General features: G+C 42.6%; 1 protein-coding gene across 1 annotated transcript in view; it reads left to right on the top strand.

Annotated features, from left to right (window-relative positions):
* The first annotated feature begins 1,412 nt into the window (after window positions 1–1,412).
* TTL (tubulin tyrosine ligase) overlaps window positions 1,413–25,967 on the top strand; it is a 32,675-nt gene continuing 8,120 nt past the window's right edge. The window contains exons 1-6 of the mRNA XM_004435783.3: window positions 1,413–1,633; window positions 4,660–4,738; window positions 11,436–11,668; window positions 18,685–18,820; window positions 19,756–20,025; window positions 24,243–24,386. Of these exons, the coding sequence (XP_004435840.1) occupies window positions 1,477–1,633; window positions 4,660–4,738; window positions 11,436–11,668; window positions 18,685–18,820; window positions 19,756–20,025; window positions 24,243–24,386 (1,019 nt within the window). The 5' untranslated portion in view covers window positions 1,413–1,476. The remainder of the gene's footprint in view (window positions 1,634–4,659; window positions 4,739–11,435; window positions 11,669–18,684; window positions 18,821–19,755; window positions 20,026–24,242; window positions 24,387–25,967) is intronic.

The following is a 25,967-nucleotide window of genomic DNA, read 5'->3' as shown; positions in this document are numbered from 1 at the left end:
GGACACATCTGTAGAGGAGTGGGACAGTAAACCAGGGAAAGGAAAGAATCCAACAAGAGAAGGTGCATTAGTGAGCAGGTTACAGCTGTGACAACTGGAACTCTTTTTCTGCAGCCGACCACTGAATCACAGTGTAGGATATATGCCTCCCTGCAGATGCACGGGAGGCCTGAGGGGCCCTGGGCACTACCTACCAACTCTTGTCCCTCATGGATAGGGGACTGCTGCTGGGGATGGGGGTATGTAAGCAACCTAACACTTCTGGGCCTGCCCCATTTCTCCTCTCGTGGTGGGCTTTGTGCCCAAAATGGGCTCAGCGAGTGCCCGCCCCAGGGAACAAGGGCAAAAATGGGAAGGAGGAGGACGCTTTTACAATATGCTAGGTAGACGCCGTGAGCACAGGGAGAACAGGATAGGGAGAAGTTCCAGAATGTTCGTTCTCTAAAGAACAGTAAAAGATGTGAGGCCATGGCTGATACGGGTAATTTACGGCAAGTGTAGGAAGTTTGCGGGAAATCTGATAGTCACAGTCCTCTCTTTGTCCCCGAAATGCACCAAAAATTGTTTCCTAAAAAGGAAGTCAGTGGGGGGGATCAGAACCAAAGGGACTTTAAAGAACCACCCTCCCCCCCAAGGGGAAATCAAGGTCCGGAGAAGGGAAAGCGAGGGGCCCAACCCCGAAAAACGGCAGGAGAGCAGAGTCCAGGGCTCCCTGGGGCCTGTACAGGATTGTTTTCACCAGCTGAGTCTAAAGTCAGCCCCTGGCCGTGCGCCACCCAGGAGGTCTCCGGTGAAAGGAGCACTCGACCCAAACGAAACCAACAGCCGCCGGAACGCTCCGGGTTCTCTGTGCTCCTTAAGCAGGAAAAGCAAGGAAGCCCTTTTTGGACACAGGATCGTGCCTTGGAACTTTTTGTTTTTATCCATAAAACGTCCCTTTGGAACAGTAGGTGGAAGGTCCGCAGTGACCCGGGAAAAAGGGATCTTGCACTGGCACCGTCCCCCTCCCCCCCGCCCCCCCCCCGGGCTGTGACCCTGGGCTCAGGAGGACGCCCCTGTCCCCGGTGTCTATCCATTGCACGTTCCCAGTGCTGCGCCTAAAGCTGCGCTCGCCCGGCGGCCCGCGAAGCCCCGGCGGCCCGCAGCCGGCCCGGGGCGCGCAGAGGCGGCACGCGGCGCCCGGGCCTCCCCCCGCCCCGGGCGGGGCCGGCCGCGCGGCATCTCGGGGCGGAGGCGGGGCCCGAGGAGGGGTGGGCGCGGCGTGCGGGCTGCGCTCTTCGCTCGGGCGCCCGGGCGCGGCGCCGCCGGTTCCCCAGTGGCGCGGGCAGCCGGGGCGGGGGCGCAGCCGGGGGCGCGGCGGGGACGGCGGGGGCCGGGGCGCGGCGGGCGCCCGGGCGGCTTCCACGCTGAGCCGCCGCCCCGGCCGGCTCATCCCTGCGGCGGCTGCCTGGGCGGCGCGGCGCGCGGCCGTTCGCCATGTACACCTTCGTGGTGCGCGACGAGAACAGCAGCGTCTACGCGCAGGTCTCCCGGCTGCTGCTCGCCACCGGCCACTGGAAGAGGCTGAGGCGAGACAACCCCCGGTTCAACCTGATGCTGGGAGAGAGGAACCGGCTGCCCTTCGGGAGACTGGGTGAGCCCCTCCCCATTTCCCGCCCTTCCGCGGCCCGTTGGAACGAGCGCTTTTGTTTTAAGGTCACAAATCTTCCCCTCCAGCCCCTCGGCAGATAAAAAATGGATCCATAAAGCTCTGCACCCATCGTTTGTAATGCTTTCTCGTGTCCTAAATCGCATTCGGGGCCGGAGTCGCGGTGCGGCCACTGGGGCCGCAGCTGCCTCCTGACAATGGCCCGTCCCTGCAGCCCGGGGGCATCAGCCGCCGGGGCGGGGAGCTGAGGCCGCGCGTTCCCCCCGCCCCCGGGCCCGACGCCCCCAAATCGGGCGGGTCCGCTGGGCCGAGCGCGGGGGGGGGCGGGGCGAGGCTCCGCAGAGCCGGTGGCTGACGTCTGGCTGGGGTCATCCTGCACATTTTCTACCCTGGGGATTCCGCCCCGCCTGGTGTTGGCGCGGGAGGGGTCCTTGTGTGTGTTGGAAACCTTGATTCAGCTACCCGAAGGCTCAGATAAACTGTCAGGGGATTTGGAAAAGACCTCTGGATTCCAAAAGCAGGAGCTTCAGAAGTGAGCCGAGTCTGCCCCGGGCAGAAGGTGCCTGATTTGAGACCTTTTCTTAGCTTCACCAAAGAACGTGTTTTCACTATTGCGCGATGAATGCAGATTTTACGTGACACTGGATTCACCCTCCATCCCTCCGTCTCTTTCCCCGAGGGAGTTGCCTTCATTCACATGGTTGCGGCTGGCTTGGCACCACCGTATCCACATACCCGCTGGTAGGAAGGGGCAGAGGAAAGGACAGGACCAGCCTTTTTAGATGACGTAATCTGGAAGTTGTGCAGGTCGTTTCAACTCACATCCCATTGACCTGAACATAGTCTTATGGCCTCTCACTGCACAGTCATCCGGGGAGTACAGCCTCTCTCTGGGTAGCCACATTCCCTGCCAAAATTCTCCTGGGGTGGGGACCAAATTGTATTGCCCAAGACAGAATAGGAGGATGAATAATGAGGAAAAGTCATCTTTGCCTTGGAAAGCAAACCAGGGAGAGCAGTGTTCTGTGTCCAGGAGAGGAGAAAGTTTTTAGAAAGAGGTGTGGTCAGAGGATGGAGAGGTTGAGTGGGCAAAGACTGAAACTAGGCCATTTGGAACTCCCTGGTTACTGGTGAGCTTACATAGTGTTGGGGTGGGGGACATGTACAGTTGTAATGGTTTGAGGAATGGTTTGTGGCATAGCCTCACAGAAATTTTTTTTTTGCAATGGTACCATAGACAACGTTTTCTTGTTATGCAAGTTTATGGTGCATGATGGGGACTCCATGGAAGGGCTGATTCCAACCCCCAGAAATTTTGGAATCTGGGGAATGTGCCTAGAGATTCCCTTTTGTTAAACTGTCTCCCCAGGAAGCTCTCGGCAAAGAGAATACCGTCCCTGAAAGGAGAAGAAAACTGCTTATAGTCAAGAGCATTTATTTCCTCCTTGCTCTGTCTGCTTCCCTGCCTGCCTGACTGACCTTCCTCTTTGGGCTGGACAGTGCCTGGCTGTAAAAGCTGAAGTGGAATCCTGATATTAAAAACAGACAAAAATGGCTCTTCCGGGGCTGGAGCAGGGGTGGTTTGCAGTGCTGTGGTGCTCAGGACTAAGGAGAAGGAGCAGACACCTAGAGGGTCCAAATCCTAAACAGTTACCATGAAGTCAGCGGATGGTCAGTGACCATTTGGTTTTTATGGGAAAGAAAACAGCATCCCACAACCAAAATGGTTATCTGCCTTCACTGTTAGGGATGTATAGCTTTCGCTTAAATGCACCATGTGAAACCCAAGGAGCTGGCTGATAGAGCCCGGTAAAGGCTCAGGATTGCTGGTGCCATGGGGATGAGAAAGTAGGCGGTTCAGGGGTGAGCCAAGTGTGTCTGTCCCAGGGAGACAGTGAGAGCCAGGTAGTACCTGAAACTTTTTGGTGGTATGCTATTCTCAGATGAATTATTCTTTTTTTTTTTTTTTTTTTTTTTTAAAGATTTTATTTATTCAGTTTTTCCCCCCAAAGCCCCAGTAGACAGTTGTATGTCATAGGTTCACATCCTTCTAGTTGCTGTACGTGGGACTCGGCCTCACGTTGGACGGAGAAGTGGTGCCTCGGGGCGCTCCCGGGATCCGAACCCGGGCCGCCAGCATCAGAGCGCGTGCACTTAACCGCTAAGCCACGGAGCCGGCCCTCAGATGAATTATTCTTAACCTCTGGCATCTTCAACTCAAACTCCTTTTGTTTGGTTTTACTTTTATTTTTGTTGCTGGAAATTCAGTGCATTTTGTTAGGATTTTGAACAAAAATTGAGGTTTTTGTTTTTATTTGCATCCTTTCTGTTCTAATTTTATAGGGGAGGGGTCATGCAGTAAGATCTGGTGAACCTAACCACTGTGCAACCGGGCCGGCCCCTGTAAGATCTATTGAAAATGGGTTTCCCTGTGGTAGGATGCAGAGAAGCAAGTCTTCAGGCTTTCTGATTTTATAGACATGGCCTCTCCACTACCTTCCTTCATCTTCTAGTGGCTCTCCTAGAAGCTTGCAGAGGTGGACATGCTTGAAAACAGCAGTGTCATAGTTCTGCCTTCCTTGATGGCTGTAAGAAGCAAGGTTAGGGGTGTCAAAAGCATGATTGTTGCAGACTGTTACTGTACAGAGGTTACTAATAAGTCCTTATGTGTTAAGCCGAGAGTGGGGTGGGGTGGGGATCAAGGAGGGGTGAAATCGAAATTACCCCTCCACCCTAAGAAGAAAAAACAAAGGCAGCAGTGGTCTTCTGCAGACCTATGATATTGATATTGTAATATCCACTATGGGGAGGGTGAGGGTTTCCAGTGGGATGCTGAGAAAGGGGGATACAGGTACAGGGCGACAGATTGTTCCGTTTCCAACAACCAGTCCTGAAATGAGAGAAAGAGAAGCTAGGCGTGACACAGCTGTTCTCTCTCCTGCATGCTGCTGCTGATGTTGTTGTTTGCCACCTGTCCCATTTCTCTTCTGAGCCTCCTCTTTCCCTCATAGGTCACGAGCCTGGGCTGATGCAGTTGGTGAATTACTACAGGGGGGCAGACAAACTGTGTCGCAAAGCTTCTTTAGTGAAGTAAGTGTTCTTTAAGACCTGTGTTTTCAATTTTTTACATAAATGTTTTTAGCTTTCATCCTGAAGCACTTAAGTGAAAATGTGGGATTATTTTTTAAAGGATAAATATTCTGTTATTTAAAAAGCCAACAAATATTAGTTCTGGAGCGTCCTCTATGCTACTTTGATTGCAATCCAAAACTTTGCTGTTTGTACTTAGCCTATCTGTCTCTTAGGTGAGCCTCCGTAGAGGCAGAGCCTGAGACAGGGTTTCCTGTGTAGGTGATTTATGGGGGGAGGATTCTCAGGAGAAACTCATCTGGAAACAAGGGGAGCAGGACTGCAGGGGAAGAAGCCAAGCAAAGAGGTTGTTTCAGCTGAAATCTTGCCTCAGGCTGACTCCATGGGGCTCAGGAGAGAATGACACCTCAGAGTTGTTGCCTCTTGAGGCAAGGGGACCAGGCTTCTGTACTCCAATATCAGTCAGCCACTGGCTGTGGGGAGAAGTGGAACACATAGCTTCCCCGGCATTTTTGGGCAGGAGTGGGGCCCTGGAGAAGGGCACAGGGTATAAGAGTGTCTGCTGCACTGCTCATCTCTGTGTCACAAGAAGAGTATCATAAGGTGTAAGGAAGCAGTAATACAGTGATTAGGATCAGCATCTTGGGTTTTAATCCCAGCTCTTCCTCTTATTAGCCTGGGCAAATTTTCTCATCCCTCTAAGCCTCAGAACCTCCCTCCTAAGTTGCCTGTGGGGTTAAATAAGGTGATGTGTGTAAAGTGCAGCATGGTGGTTCATAGTGAGCATTTGACTCGGTGGCTTAGTTTCCTTCTCTGTAAAATGGCGATGATAAGAGTAACTACCTCAGGGTTGTTGTGAGGATTAATTGAGTTAATTTATGTAAAGGCTTTGAATAATATTTGTCCCATAGTGCACACTCTATACGTGAGAGCTCTTCTTATTGTTATTGCTATTATTATAGTTGTCGTTGCTATTATTGTTATCATTTCAGTAGGGAAGCACTGGTGTGGCCCCTAAAATCAGGGCTGTAGCAGACCTCCAGTATCCTTTCCATGATGACTAGTGAGCATGTGTGTGTAGCCAAACAAATCATTTAGGTAAGAAGACCCTGGAAGATATGACTCAATGCAAATGCTCTTTTCCCCTCCTTTATTTCTTTCTGAGCTCTACATAGGTTTTTACTAGGTTGAGGGTTCATAGGAATATTTCACCTTTGTTTTCAGACTCACTGCCCCCAGTGACTTATGTATCCACTTCTCTCTGTGATGGGTTTCCATGAGTCACTAGCTATTCCTAAAGGAGAGCTAGGCCTTCTGAAATCTTCTTATTACATATTTATGTATTTAGAATGCAAAAGATTGTTTCACTAGAACTAGGAGTAGAAATGAGACATGATTGTTTATCCAGATTGTTCATTCAGAAATTTCTATAAAATGTTTATTCAATCTTTTTTCTACTATGATTTTTTTTCCTCTAATAATAAAGGTAGAATTTTGCTTTTATAAGTAGGAACAGAGGATGCTGTAACAACAACAACAACAACAACAACAAAATATATATATATATATATATATATGTAAAATGTTCTACGTATTTGCATGTTTACCAGCTATAATGAGGTGTAGTGAGGACAGGGCTGGAGTCATGACCAGGTCTGAGTAGGTATCTAGATCTCTGTGACCTTGGACAGTGCCACTTTGAGTCCCAGCGTTCCATCTGTAAAATGGGGATGGTGGTGATCATATCTGCTCTTTGCCCCTCTGTGGCGTGTGACATGGTCTGTGATGGCACCTTGTCAATGGTGACACGTCTTATGCAGGCTGGGGGTTGTCATCATCCTCATAAGCTTTCATTCTCTCAGGTGTCCTGCAAGAGACTGTAGTAATTCCAGGAGGTGATGGTTTCCTTTGTCATTTTGTTTCTCTCCCATAATTTTGTATGGTTTGAAAGGACTCCAGAGAGTTAACAATATCATCTCCCTCATTTCAGTAGGACAAAATGGCAGCTCCTAGAGGAAAGCTGGGTTGCCCATGGCCATAGCAGTTAGTGTTGAGTCAGGGCAGTTCTAATCTGTACAAATGGGACTGTGGGCAGTGTGACTGGGCGTCCCCTGGAAGGTTCCCAGAGCCTCGATAGGGTTCTACACTGGACCCTATACAGCAAGCACCTTCCTCCCGGCACTTCAGGGAGTTTCAGAAATGCATCAAGGTCCTAAGGCCATAATCGCAGAGCTCTGAATGGCTTTTCTTCTGGTCCATGTTAAACGCTTTCTTTTCCTGTTGTGAGAGTTCCTCCCTTGTTCGTGTAAATAAATCTGCATTTGTGATTTCTTTCCAGACAGGCTTTTGAGGAAATGGAACAAATGCAAAGGCTGCTGTCCAACAGAAATAGAATGCTAGCCACATGTGTAATTTTATATTTCTTAGGAGCCGCATTAAAATAAGTACAAAGAAACAGGTGCAATTTATTTTAATAATATATTTTACTTAACCAAATAAATCAAGAATATCATTTTGACATGAAATTAATACAAGAAACAAGTAATAAGCATCTTACATTTAATTTACATGAAAATGTGCATTGTGCATTTATAGAACATCTTAATTCAGACACTAAGTTTTCATGTGAAACCCTCGATCTGTATTTAGATTTCATAAAAATTTATGGTTGAAAAAGTAGACTTACATGCCCAAGTTGTTCCCATATACATAAAAAATTTTCAGTAACTGAAGTGGATACCAAAAAATCATTTTCCTTTAATATTCACATACACATTGGCAAAACTGGTTCATATTTTTAGAAAAATTGATTTGACTTATCAAAACTATGTACAAGTTAAGTAAATTCACCAACTCTTGTGTCAACTCAGTATTATTAATATCAAATTCAAAGGAGATATTGAATAAGTTGAAAAGAAACTCTAAATTTATCAATATCAACAGTGTCTTCAAATTTTTCTTTAGGTCTTGCAGCCAATGTGCATAAGCTGTCTATTACAATTTAAATCTTTTGCATATTGAGTCATGTTATAAAAATGTGTAAAATCATTACTATTGACTTGTATCGTGAAGTTGGAACATAAATTCTCACACCTGTCTGGCTAGGTCATGAATAAGATCTTCTTTTCCCTCCCTTGGAGCTTTAAATTTAGCTTGTTTGTATTCAGTGTGGATATAGGTGGGAAAATGTAAATCACACTGCCATTTTTTGTCTTTGATTAATGAATGAAATAATTGTTGAATGAAAATAATGATTTGGCAAGCATTCCTATAAAAGGAAATCAGGATAGAAAACTCCTATCAGGAAAATCTGAATTGGAGTTAACAGTACAGTAAATCTTTGTGAAACTCCTTTATCTCTCAATCCGTGAGCACTGGCAGAGAAAACAGTATCATTAAATTCATTGTCTTCTGTTTCTTTCAGCATTTCCATACTGGTGATCATTGTAGCATTTTCTAGTATACACTGAACCATTTGAACAACTGTATCCATGATACTTTTCACAGAGTGGGCTTCAGGAACCTGAGCACAAATGTTTTCAATATGTATCAGACAGAAGCAAATGTTTCCAGTATGTATCATGCAGTAGAATGAAGCAATAAAAGAAACATCAGTCTGTTAAAATCCCAGTAAATCAGATTTTAACCCAACCTAGCTGAAGGACTGTCTGTTGTGATAGAAACTAAATTTTCACGTGTAGGTGAAATTCTTCTTTGGCAGATGTAAAAGATGCAAAAATATCTCCACCACGGGTTGATATTTTTAGGCTGCAATTTGACAATATTTTTTCATATATTTGGAAATTCTTTGAGGCAAAACATACCCAAAGTATTAATTGGGCAGCATTCCATGTCACACAACTCAACTAAAGCTAAAGAAAAATATTCAAAATTTTTCAAATTTTGAATCAATCTTTGATATTGTTAGAAAGGTTATGTACTCTATGGCAATGTTCGTGACTTAACTAAAGATAATTCACTTTTTGTGAATAATCTTTTTTACTCTTTTCCTGAGAATATTTCCTTTAGCCATATTTCCATCTAAAATGGTTGCCTTGCCGGCCCTGTGGCTTAGCGGTTAAGTGCGCGCGCTGCGCTGCTGGCGGCCCAAGTTCGGATCCCGGGCGCGCACCGACGCACCGCTTCTCCGGCCATGCTGGGGCTGCGTCCCACATACAGCAACTAGAAGGATGTGCAGCTATGACATACAGCTATCTACTGGGGCTTTGCGGGGGGGAAATAAATAAATAAAATCTTTAAAATGGTTGCCTTTTTTGTGCAAGAATCCAAGCCATTTTGTAACTGACCGAAGTTAACAAGCTCAGAGCCTGTTAAAAATTTGTTTAAAAAATTTTTGTTGGGTATTTAATTCTGATTTCAGCTGCTAATTTCATTGATTCTTTCTTTACTGTGGAGAGGAAACTGCTTATGAAATTCATTATGTATTTGCTGAAAATGTCTTCTCTATACAGCAAACTGCTTTTTCGTTTTACTCTGCCACAGCAAACTGCATTTGCCATTCATTGTGAGATTTGTGACATACCTTCTCCCACTTCTTTTTTGTTTCTTTACTGTTGTAGTCATAGTTATGGTTTCTGCGTCCCCACTCAATTCTGCATCAGTACCATGCCTTTGTTTTAAATTTAAAAATTTGTCCATACATATTTATTTATTTATTTATTTTTGTGAGGAAGATCAGCCCTGAGCTAACATCCATGCCCATCCTTCTATTTTTTTGCTGAGGAAGACTGGCTGTGGGCTGACATCCGTGCCCACCTTCCTCTACTTTATATGGGACGCCACCACTTTATATGGCCTGACAAGCGGTGCATGGGTGCACTCCCAGGGTGTGAACCCGGGCTGCCAGCAGCAGAGCACGCACACTTAACCACTATGCCACGGGGCTGGCCCCTGTCCATACTTATTTTTTAAGTAGAAAAATAATTATATTTCACTTTTGTTACTAATTATGATTTATATAGCTATCACTATAACTTATATTCTCTGCATAATAAACACATTATAATGTTTCATCAGTGCATGGGGAAAAAAATCACTTGAACTGAATCAATCTATTGTCCCTGAGTAGAACAGCAATGTGTTTATATATAATACTAGAAACAACACATGTGCCTGACATGCACACTGCAATACAGCAAAAATATCTTAGGTCGTGCAGTGGTTAAAGTGAAATGTCATCTTACCCAAACAGGAAAGTTGTGCTTAATGGAAAAATATTTTACAATGCTTCAGTTTTTAAATTAAAACTAAACCAAATTTAAAATTCATTTCCTGAGTCGCCTTGGCCACATTTCAAGTGCTCAGAAGCCACACCTGGCTAGTGGCCACCGCATTGGACAATGCAGATAGAGCTGAACAGTGAGTTAGAAATTTATTTATTTTTTGTTCCTTTGAGTTCAGATAACTTTCAAATTCTGTTGTCTTTAACTTAAAAATAACTTTATTTTAAATCTCAATTTATAATTTATTTTCATTATTTCTGTCATTTGCTCATAGACTGGGTTCTGTTGGTGAATTTTAACACAGGCTTAACGTTAAGAGTTCTGTTCTAGACAGAAGAGGGGGTGCAGCTTAGGGAAGGCCTGCAAATGTCTTTGCGGCCCCCCCCTCCCCGCCCCGCCGCCTCTGATTCCTGGGGAGTAAGGGTAAGTTTAGAGCCAGGACTTGGGAGTTTAGGGCTTACATAATGGCTGTTTCTTTACTAACTTTGTGGTCTTGGGAAATTTACTTCTCTGTGACCCGCTGCCTAACCTGTGAAATGTGATGCTGGTGCCTCCCCCTCGGGGGTCTGATGGGAGAGTAGATACAGTGGGAAGCCCTTCGTAAGCTCTTGTGTTTTACCTTCCTGACTTGATCTTCCATTGTGTGATGGTATTTGGGGGGCAGGAGGTATGTTTAGTCATGGCCACTGGAGTCCTGTGTCCTAGTAGAAAGATTTCTCCTGTATTCTGTCATTGAAGCCAGGCTGGGCTAAAAGCAAGAAACGAAGAACTTTCATATTCCTAAGTAGTAGCTTTTTCTCTCCAGAGAGTTGGGCCAGGATAGTATTTTTGCTAGTAAGTCAAATAGTTTCCTCAGTTCTCCACTTTTTTAGCGTGTGTCTAGCGCAACCACAACATGTTTGTTGAAAGGTATTGGCTCAGGAGTACTTCAAGTTAAGTTTCCATAGAGGTGCATTTTATTATTATTATTTTTTTTATAATTTTATTTATCCCCCCAAAGCCCCAGTAGATAGTTGTATGTCATAGCTGCACATCCTTCCAGTTGCTGTATGTGGGACACGGCCTCAGCATGGCCAGAGAAGTGGTGCGTCGGTGCACGCCCGGGATCCGAACCCAGGCCACCAGCAGCGGAGTGCGCGCACTTAACCGCTAAGCCACAGGGCCGGCCCGAGAGGTGCATTTTAAAAGGAGCTAAAGTTCTACACATTAAGCCGCTTTTGAATTAACTGGAGCATGCCTTTAGGGTTGCATGGAATGGCTATGTGATGCCCAGTAGTGCATTAGAGGTCGGCCCAGGGAGGCCAAGAAGCAAAGAGTGGGATAACAAGGAGACCAGCTCCTGGCCCTGCCCATGCCCTGCCTCCTTGAAGAGCTCTGGGGGAAGGCACTGGCTTTTCTGAGTAGAGTGACAGAGTGTGTGCTAAGAAGGAGACTGACCCTCTGTCATCTGCCAGGCTAATCAAGACAAGCCCAGAACTGGCTGAGTCCTGCACATGGTTCCCCGAGTCCTATGTGATTTATCCAACTAATCTCAAGACCCCAGTTGCTCCAGCGCAGAATGGAATCCACCCACCAATCAATACTTCAAGGACAGACGAAAGAGAGTTCTTCCTGGCTTCTTATAACAGAAAGAAAGAAGATGGAGAGGGCAGCGTTTGGATTGCAAAGTCATCCGCCGGTGCCAAAGGTGAGCTGGCATTGCGGTCCCTCTCCCTTTCCTGTAGGTTCCCAGGTGCTTTGTTCAGTGGTATAGTAGATTTTAATGATGTCTTTAGATGAGTGACTATTCTAATCTGAATCCTCAAGGGTAGAGACCACGTCTAGTTACATAGTTTTAAATATCTAAGTACTGATGACTTCTAAATACCCAACCGGGGTATTTCCATTTAAGCTCCAAATCCAGTGTCAGGCTTCCAAACTGAACACATTTGCTATAGAACTCTTCATTTCCTTCCCAACTTTACCCACCCTGCCTGCTCCTCGTTCAGTCTTCCCAATTAGTATGTGATCCCACTCTTCACCCAGTCTCTGAGCCTAAAACCTAGGATTCATCATGGTTGACTGCTTTTTTCTTTACATTCTATACCTAATGCATCAGCAAGTCTTGCTAGCTCTACCTTCAGAATATCTTCTGAATTAGACTTTCCTGCCATTTCCACTGCTCTCACTTGAAGTCAAAGCTACTATTCTCTCTAGTCTGTGTAATTGCAGTGCCTGCTCACAGTCAATTCTCCTCTGAGACAGAGTGATGTTTTAAAAACATAAATCTGATCATGTTACTCCCTGCTCAAGACTTAGCAGCAGGCTTCCCAATGCAATAGGATAAACTCCAGATCCCTGATGGTAGCCTACACCGTTTGACATTGCCCATATCTCTGATCTCATCTTCTGTTCTTGGCCTTGCTCACTGTACTGGAGCCACGCCTGCCTGGCATCCTGCAAATACTCTAAATTTGTCTCTGTGCCTGGAATGCGCTTACATGGATTATTTTCTATTTCTCTCAGCTCAAATGTTGCCTTCTCCAAGAAGACTTTTCTAATCCAAAATAGCCTCTGTGCCCATTACTTTCTATCCTTCACAGCTTTATTTTTCCTTCTTGCACTAACCTCTTCCTAGCACTGTATTATGTATTTGTTTGTCTGTCTGTCTCCGCTATCATACTGTAAGCTCTATGTAAACACAGAGTTTCTGTCTTATTCATCTCTGTACCCTCCCCATAGGCACTCAATAAATATGTGTTGAATGAATGCATAGAAGGGTTACTCAGGCTTAAAATCTAGGCAGTTCCCAATCTAATAAACACATAAACACAGTCTCTCTCTCTCTCTCACTACCATCATATGTTCTTTCTAAAACCATTCCATTTTGAGCTTACTTCTTTTATTGCCTTGGAAGACCGTCTGGTCATTGGTACTCATTTCTATCCCCGGGCCAGTGGACCTCACCTTCTTTTCTAACAACCGTGAGACATCACCTGGAATCTCCTGAAAGTGGGAGAGTTGGACTCTCGCCGCAAGCCAGGTACCTCTTCTACTTCTCTCTCCCCTCTTGTGTCCTCTTCTCAAGTACTGTCCCCTAGCTAGGTTCTAATGTTAAATGGGGGAATTGGAAGAGGAAATAAACATCCATAGTATTCCAGATTCCTCCTGTGGATTTGGGCTTGAGTCAGGAGGGCTTGGTGTCATGGAGTCTTGACTGGAGTGAGAACTAGGAGTGAGGCAGGGCCCTTGGTGAAAGTGGCAGTGATCCTACCTAGGTGGTCCCTGGACCCTTACCAAGACAAGACATAGAGTGATACTCAGCAGCAGAGAGAGGTGAAGAGAGAATAAAATACCAAACAAAAAAGAAATTTTGCTTTAGGAGGTGAAGAGATAAGCAGTGTGCATTTGTTTTGTCTGGGAACTACAAAATGAAACCGATAGGCTGAATGAATGGCTTTTATTCTTGTTAAACAAATGTTTAATACCTACTACCTGCTGGGTATAGTTGGCTTGACCTTCACACTGTATCCAGTATCAAGCTGCTGTTCACCACCTCCACTGCCCATCTTGGATCTGAGCCACCTTCACCTCTGGAATTGCTCCCTGTCTTCCTGCTTTTGGCCGTTCTCCAGAGTCTACATACAATATGGCAGACAGAGATCCTCTTAAAGCACCATCACACCATGTCACATCTGTGTTCAGCACTGTCTGCCTGGGTCCAGCAAAGGTTCAATATATGTATTGAGTGAATGAATGAATGAATGAATAGAAGAAGTGATGAGTGTTTGGAGATACAAGCGTAAATGAAACAGACATTATCTCTTGCCCTTATGGATCCAGTCTAGCCAGAAAGAAGGCTAATGATGCATCTGTTTCCAAATAAGCTAAAAGTTGAAATGTGAATAAAGAACAAAAAAAGACTGTGATCTTGAAGCTCCTTGAAGAACTCCAGAGTTCCTTCATGATTTCTCCAGGTTTAGTTAGTGAGGACATAAACAAATCATATTAGAAATACAGTTAACAAACACATGGAAATGGGCTACACTGGTACCCAAAACTTACAAAATAAATGTGGATTTTATGTATCATTTTATACCTACAAAATGAGAAAACAAAAACCTTCAGTGATACTGACGCTGAAAGTTTGTTGTGAACTGCTACCCCTTAGTGGTGATACATAGCCCTTTGAAAAAGCCATACCATAACACAGAGAAGAGCAATGAAGAGCCACTGATCTCATTCCTGAAGACTTACTCTAGGCAATATTTTAACAGAAACAAGGGTGACCTACAGCAAAGACATTTACTACTATGTTACCTGTAATAGCAAAATATTATTTAGAAACAACCCCATTGCACTGTCCAACAATCAGTAAATAAATGTGTGATTTTGTACATCCACACAATGGGATATTTTTTCACCTGCTAACATAATTGTAAAGTTAATGCAGAAACAGTGAAAATATTGACAATATAAAGTGAAAAAAGAATATGAAATGAGTTCACTACGATTGAACCAGTCTTTGCCCTTATGTAAAGGAAGGTAATATGAAAAGATGAAAATAATTATATTAGGAAATAAGACTATGGGTAACTTTTCAATTTCTCTTTAATGTCATGGTTTTTCAATGATAGTAGTTTTTTAAAGTTATAAAAATGTATCTATCTACTTACCTTCTTCCCATTATTTTTCCCACCTATCATGATGCATTAGGTATATTAATTTTCAGTAAGAAATAGTCTACGTAAGGAAATAGCATAAGGAAAATAAGGTTGGAGTGTATTGGAAGGAACGTGACAATCTGGTCACGTTCTTTCCAATGAGCAAGGCTTTAGGAGGTGATAGAGATAGTTTCAGGGCATTAGTAGGAAAGTGGAGTTTTAGGATGATTGTTCCAGAAGTAGTATGCAAGGTGCTGTAGAGGAGGAAAGACTAAGGTCTGTAATGAGGAACTGACAAGTGGAAATAAAGAGGAACCAGGATATCTGAGTGTGGTTCCTAAGGGAGTTGAAACAGAATGAGTCATGTTCATACAAAAAGAGAGGGAGGGAGCTTTTCCAAGTTCATTTGCAGTTTCTTGTTTAAGAGGCTAACCAGGGGCCGGCCCTGTGGCTTGGTGGTTAAGTGCGCGCGCTGCAATGCTGGTGGCCCAGGTTCGGATCCCGGGTGTGCATCGAGGCACCACTTCTCCGTCCATCCTGGGGCCGAGTCCCACATACAGCAACTAGAGGGATGTGCAGCTATGACATACAACTATCTACTGGGGCTTTGGGGGGAAAAAAATAAAATCTTTAAAAAAAAAAAAAAAAAAAAAGAGGCTAACCAAATGGTGGAGCAAGTGACAGAAATGAGGCAGTTGAAAAAGGGGTTGGCTTTAGGAAAGACAAATCATTAAATTAATGAGCTAAATTAAATTGATTTGTGCTCAAAGCGTGAGCCCCGAGTAGAGATAAGCTATAAATCTAAAGCATAGCTGGGAGGTCCTAGAAGTGAAAAGTGAGTTTAGTAAGGTCACAGGATATGAGATCAACTGAGAAATTCAATCACATTTCTCTATGCTGACAATGAATGTGGAAACCAAAAGTAAAAACACGATACCATTTACAGTCACCCCAAAGAAAATGAGATGCTTAGGTATAAAATTAACAAAACGTGTAGGATCTGTATGCTGAAAATTATGAAACAACTGTGAAAGAAGTCAAAGAGAACCTAAATAAGTGGACAGACATACCAAGTTCATGGATTGCAGGTCTCAACATAGTAAAGATGTCAGTTCACCTCAAGTTGGTCTGTGGATTTAATGTGATTGCTATCAAGACCTCAACCAGATTTTTGTGTAGACATAAAGCTTCTTCTGAAATTCATTTGGAAAGGCACAGGCCTTAGAATAGCTTAAACAATCTTGAAAAAAGAATCAAGTGGGAGGAATCACTGTACCCAATATTTAAGTGTATTTAGGTACAGTGTACAGCTAAAGTGCATATAGCTACAGTAATCAGTACACTGTGGTATTGCCGGGGGATGGAAACATAAATTAGTGGAACAGAGAACTCAGAAATAGACCCCATATGTATGTCACCTGATTTTTGACAAATGTGCAAAAGCTGTTCGATAGAGGAAGGGTAAACTTTTCAGCAAATGGTGCTGGAGCAGGTAGATATCTATAGACAAAAAAATGGATCTCAACCCTAACCTCACACCTTATACAAACACTTAACTCAAAGTGGATTGTGGACTTAAATGTAAAATATAAATCTATAAGATTTTTCAGGAAAAAATAGGCGATAGGGCCAGGCAAAGAGTTTTTAAACTTGATACCAAATGTGTGATCCATAGTAAAAGTTGATATGGTGAACCTCATCAAAATCAAAAACTTTTGCTCTGTGAAAGATCCTATTAAGAGGATGAAAAGAAAAGCTACAGGCTTGGAGAAAGTATTTTCAAACCACAGGTCTGACAAAGGACTCATATCTAGAATATATAAACAACTTTCAAAACTCAATAGTGAAAAAAAAATTTTAATCCAATTAGACAATGGGCAAAAGACATGAGAATGTGTTCCATTGAAAAGCCTCTATACATGGAAAATAAGCAAATGAAAAGATTTTCAATATCATTAACCATTAGGGAAAAGCAAATTAAAACCACAATGAGCTATCTCTATACTCCTATTAAAATGGCTAAAATAAGAAATGGTAATGCCAGTAAATGCTGGCAAGGGTGAGGAGAAACTAGATCACTCCAGCAGTGCTGGTGGGATGTAAAATGGTACAGGCATTCTGGAAAATAGTTTGGCAATTTCTTATAAAACTAACCCTGCCACTACCATGCAACCTAGCAATTAGACACTCTTGGGCATTTGTCCCAGAGAAATGAAAACTTACATTCACACAAAAACCTGTACATGATTGTTCATAGCAGCTTTATTTGTAATAGCCTCAGACTGGAAACAACTCAGATTCCTTCAAAAGCTGAATGACTAAGCAAACTGTGGTGAATTGATACCATGGAATACTACGCAGCAATAAAAGGGAAGGAAACTATTGATAAATGCTACAACTTGGATGAATCTCCAGGGAATTATGCTGAGTGAAAAACCAATCTCCAAAGATCATATACTGTATAATTCTATTTATATAACATTTCTGAAATTACAAAATTGTAGAAATTGAGAACAGATTAGTGATTGTCAGGAGGGTGGTGTGGGGAGGGAGGGAGGTGTGGCTTTAAAAGAGCAACTTGAGGTATCCATGCAATAATGGAACTGTTCAGAATGGGAGAAGATATTTGCAAATCATATATCTTCGAAGGCACCTGTATCCAGAATATATAAAGAACTCTTATAACTCAATAATAAAAAGACAACCCTATTAAGAAATGAGCAAAGAATCTGAATAGACATTTCTCCAAAGAAGATATAAGTAGCCAATAAGCACGTGAAAACATGCTCAACATTCTTAGTCATTAGAGAAATGCAAATCAAAACTACAATGAGATACCACTTCACACCCACCAGGATGGCTTTAACCAAGAAGATAGATAATAACAAATGTTGGCAAGGATATGAAAAAATTAGAACTGTCATATATTGCTGGTGGGAATGTAGAATGGCATAGCCACTTTGAAAAACAGGTAGTTCCTGTTTTCGTAGTTCCTCAAAAAGTTAAACGTAGAGTTTAACATATGACCAAACTATTCCACTCCTAGGTAGATTCCCGAAAGAATTGAAAACATGTCCACACAGAGACTTCTATGCAAATCTTCATAGCAGCATTGTTCATAATAGCCAAACAACAGTGGAAACAACCCAAAATGTCCATCAGTTGATGAATGGATGAACAAAATGTGGTATAGCCATTTAATAGAATATTATTCAGTCATAGAAAGGAGGAATGAAGTACTGATACATGCTACAACATGGATGCTCAATGAAAGAAGCCAGACATGAAAAGGCCACATACTGTATGATTCCATTTATATGAAACATGTGGAATAGAGAAATCCATAGAGACAGATAAGTGGTTGTCAGGGACTAGGTTGAGGAAGGAATGGGGAGTGACTGCTGATGGATATGGGTTGTTTTGGGGAGGTGATGAAAACATTCTAAAATTAGATTGTAGTGATGGTTGCAAAACTCTTGGATATACAAAAAACCATTGAATTGTACACTTTAAAAGGGTGAATTTTATGGTGTGTAAAATATATCTCAATAAAGCTGTTAAAGAGGATATTATATCACTTATTTAATGTTGGTGGACACTTTGCATGTATCCAGTTTTTTTCTTTTACGATGCTTCAGGGAATCTATTTGTGCCTTTGTGTTTATGCTTTAACCTTCCTGATATTTCTGTAAGATATAGTGTTAGAAGTGCGTTTATTGGTCATAGACAATATATAGTCTTTATTATGGTGATCAGTGACCAGTATAGAGTGGCATTTATTTAGGGTGCTTAGATATTTTGAATGTCTGTAAAAATGAAATTTCATGGTTGGAGGCTGCCAAGATAGTGTTTACCATCCTATATGGAGAAAGAGTTAATAATCCTGGTGCTCTTGTGGGTAGAGGGGAGATTGTGAGAGATTGGAGAAAGAAAAGAGTGAGCGGGCCAATAAAAGCCTATCAGCTTTTTCCTGCTGTCAGTATTTTCTCTCTGGCTTTGTAGAGAACTTTTCCTCTTGGGATGAGCTGAACTAATCTCTGTTTTGATTTTGCCCTGTTAGGTGAAGGCATCCTCATCTCCTCGGAGGCTACAGAGCTTCTGGATTTCATAGACAACCAGGGCCAGGTGCACGTGATCCAGAAATACCTTGAGCACCCACTGCTTCTGGAGCCAGGTCATCGCAAGTTTGACATTCGGTAACGCATCAGTGTCTGGAGTTTTTGTTTCGCTAATCTGAAAAAAATGCAGTGGTGCGTGACGGGGACGGTAACATGGAATGTGAGGAAACATTTGACCGTGTTTAATATGTTACCAAAATTGAGCACAGCTGAATGGAACTGAGCTTCTGTACCTAATTTTCTATTTTTCTTTCAGTATTTTTCTTTTCTTTCTAGAAAATGTTACAAAGATTATAGATTTTCTTTTTTTTATATTCTCTTTAATGAAAATGACTTGTGGATCCAAAGAGAAGAGTCTAAATGTATGGGGCTTGCTGATGGAAGAAGCTGAGAGATGTACATAAAACACACAATTCAGACACAACATCATGTGACCCTGCCAAACATGTCCTCACTTCATTGTTTGTGTCCGACTTCTTAAGGATTTCATTAACACACTTCAGGTTTTTGGATATTAGCTTTCTGAGCAAAGGGCCTGGCATGGAGCTTTCTAAAGCTAAACAGCCCTCACCCCAGCTTGGCCTTGCTCTCCTCTCCTCATCGAGGACTCTTTGTCCCCTTGATACCTTCATATTGACTTGCCGCTTCTTGAACACCAATCTTATGTCAGATCAGCTTCAGGAGGAACGATCTTAAGATTACTGAAAGAGCAGACATGGCAAGTGGAGGTTTCATAGATTAACCTTAAAAACCAGCCCATTCAGATCTCTTCAAAATGCTTTCTGTATTGAATGGATCGAAGTCTCCTTGTCACTTATGGTGAAGTGTTTTGTTTGCCTCATTATGGTAATAACGCACTATCTTGGCTAACTGTCATGATTTGCCCTGTGTAATTTTAGAACCTGCCTCCTTCCTCTACTAACCCTCCAAAAAGTCAAGGTGTAGGGATGATGTATATAATACGGAGAAACTTTGGGTGAATTGAGTGAAATAGTGTTTTTATTGACTTGCAGAAGCTGGGTTTTGGTGGATCATCTGTATAATATCTACCTCTATAGAGAGGGGGTGCTTCGGACTGCTTCAGAACCATATCATGCTGATAATTTCCAAGACAAAACCTGCCATTTGACCAATCACTGCATTCAAAAGGAGTACTCAAAGAACTATGGGAAGTATGAAGAAGGGAACGAAATGTTCTTTGAAGAGTTCAACCAGTACCTAACAAGTGCTTTGAACATTACCCTGGAGAGTGGTATCTTACTACAAATCAAACATATAATAAGGTAACTTAATTGTATCTTGTTTGATTATGAGTCTTGAAGGAGCTTTGGGAGTTTATGTCTTTCAAGGAATTGTTCCATTTAAGTTGTGTAATTTAAGGACAAACATTATTTGTAATATTCCTTTATTATCCTTTTAATATCCATAGGATCTATAATGATGTCACTTCTTTCATTCCTTATATTGGTAATTTATATCTTCTATTTTACTTGGACAGATTGGCTAGAGGATTATCAATTTTATTAAGCTTTTAAAAAAATCACCTTTGGGCTTTATTGGTTTTCTCTTGTTTTGTTTTCAATTTCTTTGATTTATGCTCTTTATTATTTCCTTCCCTCTGTTTTTTTGAGGGAGGGGGTTAATTTGTTCTTCTTTTTCTAGTTTTCTTAAGGTGAAAGGTTAGATCATTGATTTAAGAGTTCCTTTTTTAAAAATATAAGCATTTAGTGCTGTCAGTTTCCCTCTTAAGTACTCATTAACTGCATCACAGATTTTGCTATGTTGTGTTTTCAATTTCACTTTATTAGAATATTTTCTAGTTTCTCTTGTGACTTTTATCTTTGACTCATGTGTTATTTAGAAATTTTTGCTTATTTTCCAAATATTTGAGGTTTTTCCAGATATCTTTACTGATTTCCACTTTAATTCCATTATTGTCAGAGAACATACTTTGTATGGTTTCACGTCTTTAAAATTTGTTAAATTTTGTTTCATGGCCCAGAATGTGGCCTGTCTTAGTGAATGTTCCATGTGTACAAAAATAATGTTTATTCCTCTACAGTTGGGCAGAGTGTTCTATACATGTCAATTAGGTGAAGGTGGTTAGTAATGTTTTTCAAGTCTTCTATTTCCTTGTTGATTTTCTGTTCCACTTATTCTGTCCAGTATTGAGAGGAAAACCGTCGAAGTCTGCAAGTATAATTATAGATTTGTCTGTGTCTCCTTTTAGTTCTTGCTTCCTGTATTTTGAAGATGTGTGATTAGGTGCATATACGTTTAGAATTGTTATCTCTTCTTGGGGGAATTGATCACTTTATCGTTATGTAATTTCCATCTTTGCCTCTGGTAATATTTCTTATTCTGAAGTCTATTTTGTCTGATATTAGTAGAACAGCTTTCTTTTGATTAGTGTTCCCATGGCATGTCTCATTCCATCTCTTTGATTCTATTCTATTCTATGTTCTATTCCATATGTAAAGTGGGTTTTGTTTTTCATTCAATGTAATAATCTCTCTTTTAATTGGTGTGTTTATATCATTTAAATTTAATGTAGTTATTGATTTGGTTGGATTTATATCTACCGTTTTATTATTGGTTGTCCGTTTATCCTCTCTTTTTTCATTTCCCCCTTCCCTGCCTTCTTTTGAATTATTGGAATATTTTTTTTAGAGTTCCATTTTAATTTTTCTGTTGAGTGTTTATATCTCTCTTTTTCTTTTTTTAGTGGTTAATCTAGGGATTACAATATACATACCTAATATTTCACAGCCTTCTTGGAGTTAATAATTTACCACTTCAAATAAAATGCAGAAAACTTATAGTTCACTTAAGTCTCCCTTTCTATATTATAGTTGTTGTATGTATTACATCTACATACATTGAAATCTCCAGCATGTAATGTTATAATTTTTGCTATCAACAGCCATGTATGTATTTTTATACGTATGATATATTTTCAGGTTAGATATAAAAAATACAAGACCAAACTATATGCTGTCTATAAGGAGCTCAATTTAAATATAAAAGAAGAAAAAAAAATTTTTTTTCCTGTTTACCCAGATATTTACCATATTTACCATTTCTTTTGCTCTTCCTTCAGTCCTGAAGTCCAGGTTTCTCTCTGGTATAATTTCCCCCACTGCATTTTGGTGTGCCTTTGTTATAAATCAGGTGGCCATTCATGTGAAGGGCTGTTCCCAGGATCTCCATTCTGTTCCATTAGTCTATTTATGTGCCCTGTCATTACCACCCTATCATGATGACTGAGACTTTTTTCTTGATGTATTCTTACATAGAGTCTAGCAGAATAATTACAGAGTTTGGAGTCCCATTTCTTCAGGGATTACAGGTGATTAGAATTCTGACACCAGATACACTGAGTATGCTGAAGAAAGAATTCCTATTTTAGGCAAAAGATTTACTGGATATTTGCTGCCCCCCCTACTCCCTCCCACCGACATTGTTCTGTGCAGTTCAGAGAGTATTGCTGCTTTGGTGCTATAAATACTCCTTACAGCTCTCATGGTTTTTTTTTTCCAGCAGCTAGCCTCCCCCTAACTTCCCACTCCAGCTGAAAAAAGATGTACTGTATAAAGTCTCTGATGATGAAAAAAACTTCTTTCAAGTGAATTATTCATCTTGAGCGTCCAGCAGATAAAAAATAATATTTAGTTTTGATTTGGTTCTGGCTCTTGGTTTTTCCTTTATGTGTCAGAGCATAACGTTTCTTTCACTTTCTATTCTTTTGTATTGTTGGTTTTTTTCCTGTTTCTTTTTTACCATGAGCATCTATTAAATTTTAAAACTTTCTTAATTGTAATATTTTAAAGGGTATTTTAATTAAAACAAAAATTAAGGGTATTCTCTCACAGAATAGAGATAAGATATAGAAAAAAATGTGATATGTGGTTTGCCAATGCAGGTTGAAAATGAATGGGAGAAGCAATGCTTATTCCAGCTGTTTTCTTTTTCTGTGAGGAAGATCAGCCCTGAAATAATATCCATGCCAATCCTCCTCTTTTTGCTGAGGGAGACTGGCCCAGGGCTAACATCCGTGCCCATCTTCCTCTACTTTATATGGGACGCCGCCACAGCATGTCCTGACAAGCGGTGCGTCGGTGCGCGCCCGGGATCCGAACCCGGGCCACCAGCAGCGGAGCGCACACACTTAACCGCTGCACCACGGGGCCGGCCCCCCAATTGGTTTTTAAATGGCTAACTGTCCAAAATTATTTTTTAAAGTTTGAACATATTTGTGGAAGTATTTTCCATTTTGGGAAAAAAGAAAAGGAAATTGATGCTTGGAGTGAGGGGTGGTGGTGGAGGGAGGTCGCAGGGAGCAAGACCCTGGCTCCAAGTTCACGGAGGCCTCAGTTCTGAGTGTTGAGTCAAAACCTATATGGAAGAATACATCGTAGAGTTAGTCACATGGAAACCAGTTCCCCGCATCTTTTTCCTTCTGAATATACAGCTGCATAGAAGGACAGCTATCTCTGGTAACCTTAGAGTCGTCATAACGTATTTTACTTACTAAGGTAACTATTTTGCCCCAACATTCAGTTCAGGGAAAAATCAGAAAAGATCTTCACGAAGCAGAAATGGCATAGGTTTTCTGGGATGGTTGATTTATTATTCATAAATACTAGATTTATGATTACCATAATTAATGATAAAGTAATAAAATATGCTTGCTCATAGTATTAACATTTCTTAGATGTTTCCTGGCTACCAGGAGTTATGCCAAGTTCCTTATGTAATTATCTTGTTGAACCTTCTCAGCACTAGGAGTAGGTATTATTTTTACCCCAGCTTTATGGGTAAGGAAATCAGTACTTGGCTCAGAGAGGTTAAAAACCTTGTCTGAGATTCTGACCTCAGCAGCTGGACCTCAGACCTCATGTACTTATTCATTATGTTTCTGAGATTCATTTTCAACTGCTTTTCTGTGTCACTAAAATCTTCTAATTTTTTCACACAGTAGTTGGTGTTAGTAATTCTATTCTATACTTCAGTATTTAGATTCTGTATATATAGCTCTAAATCTTTTGATTATTAATACTTTGGCATTACGACTGGAGCTAGTAAAAGAAATGAATGAGGCCAGCATTCTTTTTGCAAAGTCTGCTCTTCACCGGATGGTGGTCCATTTCTTTTATATGGCAAAAATACCTGGAAGTGCTTTCTTTGTTACAAATAACTATGGCAGCAGCCCTCCTGTTGGAGGAATCCACACGCACCTCTGCAACCACAGTAACTTAGCGCTGTGCTGGGAAAGCAGCCTCTACCTGGAAGAACGTGAGTGGTCGCAGAGTTTTCTAACAAATTGCTTGATAAGTAGCATCATCTTGAATAATCTATTGGTAATAAATTTAAAAGAGAGAATTAAGTCAACGCCAATTTTTATCCGTACATTTGATATAAAACCATCCAAGCACATCTCCTGTGTTCCCTCTCCCTCAATCACCCCATTCTCAGCAAGCTCTCCCTCTCTGCCCCACAGAAGCTGCCTCATGAGCGTGGAGCCCGCCATCAGCACCAGGCACCTCCCTTACCAGAGCTTCCAGCTCTTTGGCTTCGACTTCATGGTGGACGAGGAGCTGAAGGTCTGGCTCATTGAGGTCAACGGTGCCCCTGCTTGTGCTCAGTAAGCGTGAACACGATTGTGTTTAACAAGTGGGAAGTTGATTCCGCGGCTAGAGTAGCCTGTCTTGGCCAGGTGCTGAGCTCCCGTGACTGAAGTGTCTAGTCTGCTGTCAGGGAGGGTGTAACAGTGGTGGGAGTCCTTTGGGAGGATCCTGGCTGGCGGGGGGCTTTGCTGGGTCATTTCCTTTCCCGTTGCCCCATGTGTGTTGAGCGGTAAGTCTGTGCTCAGGTGGGTGGTAGTTGCTGTGAGAGTTTCAAACAAAGCCAATAACTGCCACAGGGAGACCCTCTTGTGACAAGTTGAGTGAGCAGGGTCCTGTGAGTGGGGAGGACAGTGATGACCAAGAAATTTGGGGCTCCCCAGGCGGGAAGTGGTCTGAGGAGGCCTTGTCGACACAGTGGAGCTGGAACTGGGATGTAACAGAAGAGCATCACTTGTGCCGAGGGGAGGGAGAGCCTTCAGAAAGGGGACACAGCATCCAGCGGGACCTTGCTCTGTGCCAGGCTCTATGGCGGATGCACAGAACCTGCCCTCGGGGAGCTTCTGTTCCTCCTGGGGAGAAGCCTGGCTGCAGCGTGGGGTTAGTGTCATGGAGTAAGGAGATGAAGGTGAGAGGTCAGTTGGGACTGCACGGTAGAAGGCCTTCAGTGTGAGGCAAAGGCATTCAGACTTAATCCTCAAAGGCCGTTGGTTCTTCTGAAGATGCACTTTCCTCATGTCAGGACCCTTTCATGGTTCCCCACGTCCACGTCTTGGAGAAATTGAGGTGATTTTCCAAAGGTTAAGGAGAGAGTCCTGTACCTACAAGGGGCAGTGTTAACACGCAAGTCGTTCTTTCCTTAGGAGCCAGGCCTTTGTCCCCTGCTTGGTGGCTGTGACACGGCAGGTGTGATTCTGTCTCATTCATCAGGCCCCAGTAAAAAAAAAAAATTTTTTTTTTTTTTTTTGTGAGGAAGATCAGCCCTGAGCTAACATCCATGCCAATCCTCCTCTTTTTGCTGAGGAAGACCGGCTCTGAGCTAACACCTATTGCAAATCCTCCTCCTTTTTCTCCCCAAAGCCCCAGTAGATAGTTGTATGTCATAGATGCACATCCTTTTAGTTGCTGTATGTGGGACGCGGCCTCAGCATGGCCAGAGAAGCGGTGCGCCGGTGCGCACCCGGGTTCCGAACCCGGGCTGCCAGTAGCAGAACGCGCGCACTTAACCACTAAGCCACGGGGCCGGCCCCAGCCCCCAGTACTCTTTAGCTGCCCCCCAACCCGCCAGGCCTCGGGCTAGGCCCTGGGTCACAGTTGTGAGCAAAGACGCACAGGCCCTGCCCTTAGTAGAGAGAGACTATGGGCAAGCAAAGGACTAGACAAATATAGATTAAAAACTGGGACAAGCGCTTTAATAAAGGATGTTAAAAAGTAATATAATTGAGCAGAAGGCCCCCATTGGGAGGTGATGTTTGGCACTGAGATTTGGAGGAGGAAGGAGAGGTAAGTAGGCTAAGGGTGGAGGAGAGCAGAATGTTCACATCTTCCCTTCACCACATCCACAGTGGGCTGCCCGTTTCCTCCTGTCCTGCCTAGCACAG

The sequence above is a fragment of the Ceratotherium simum genome, chromosome 40, assembly GCF_057802395.1.
Source record: "Ceratotherium simum simum isolate JZ-2026a chromosome 40, ASM5780239v1, whole genome shotgun sequence".
NCBI lineage: Eukaryota > Metazoa > Chordata > Mammalia > Perissodactyla > Rhinocerotidae > Ceratotherium > Ceratotherium simum.
Note: the sequence above shows the minus strand (reverse complement) of the source record. Positions and strands in the feature narration are given on the sequence as shown.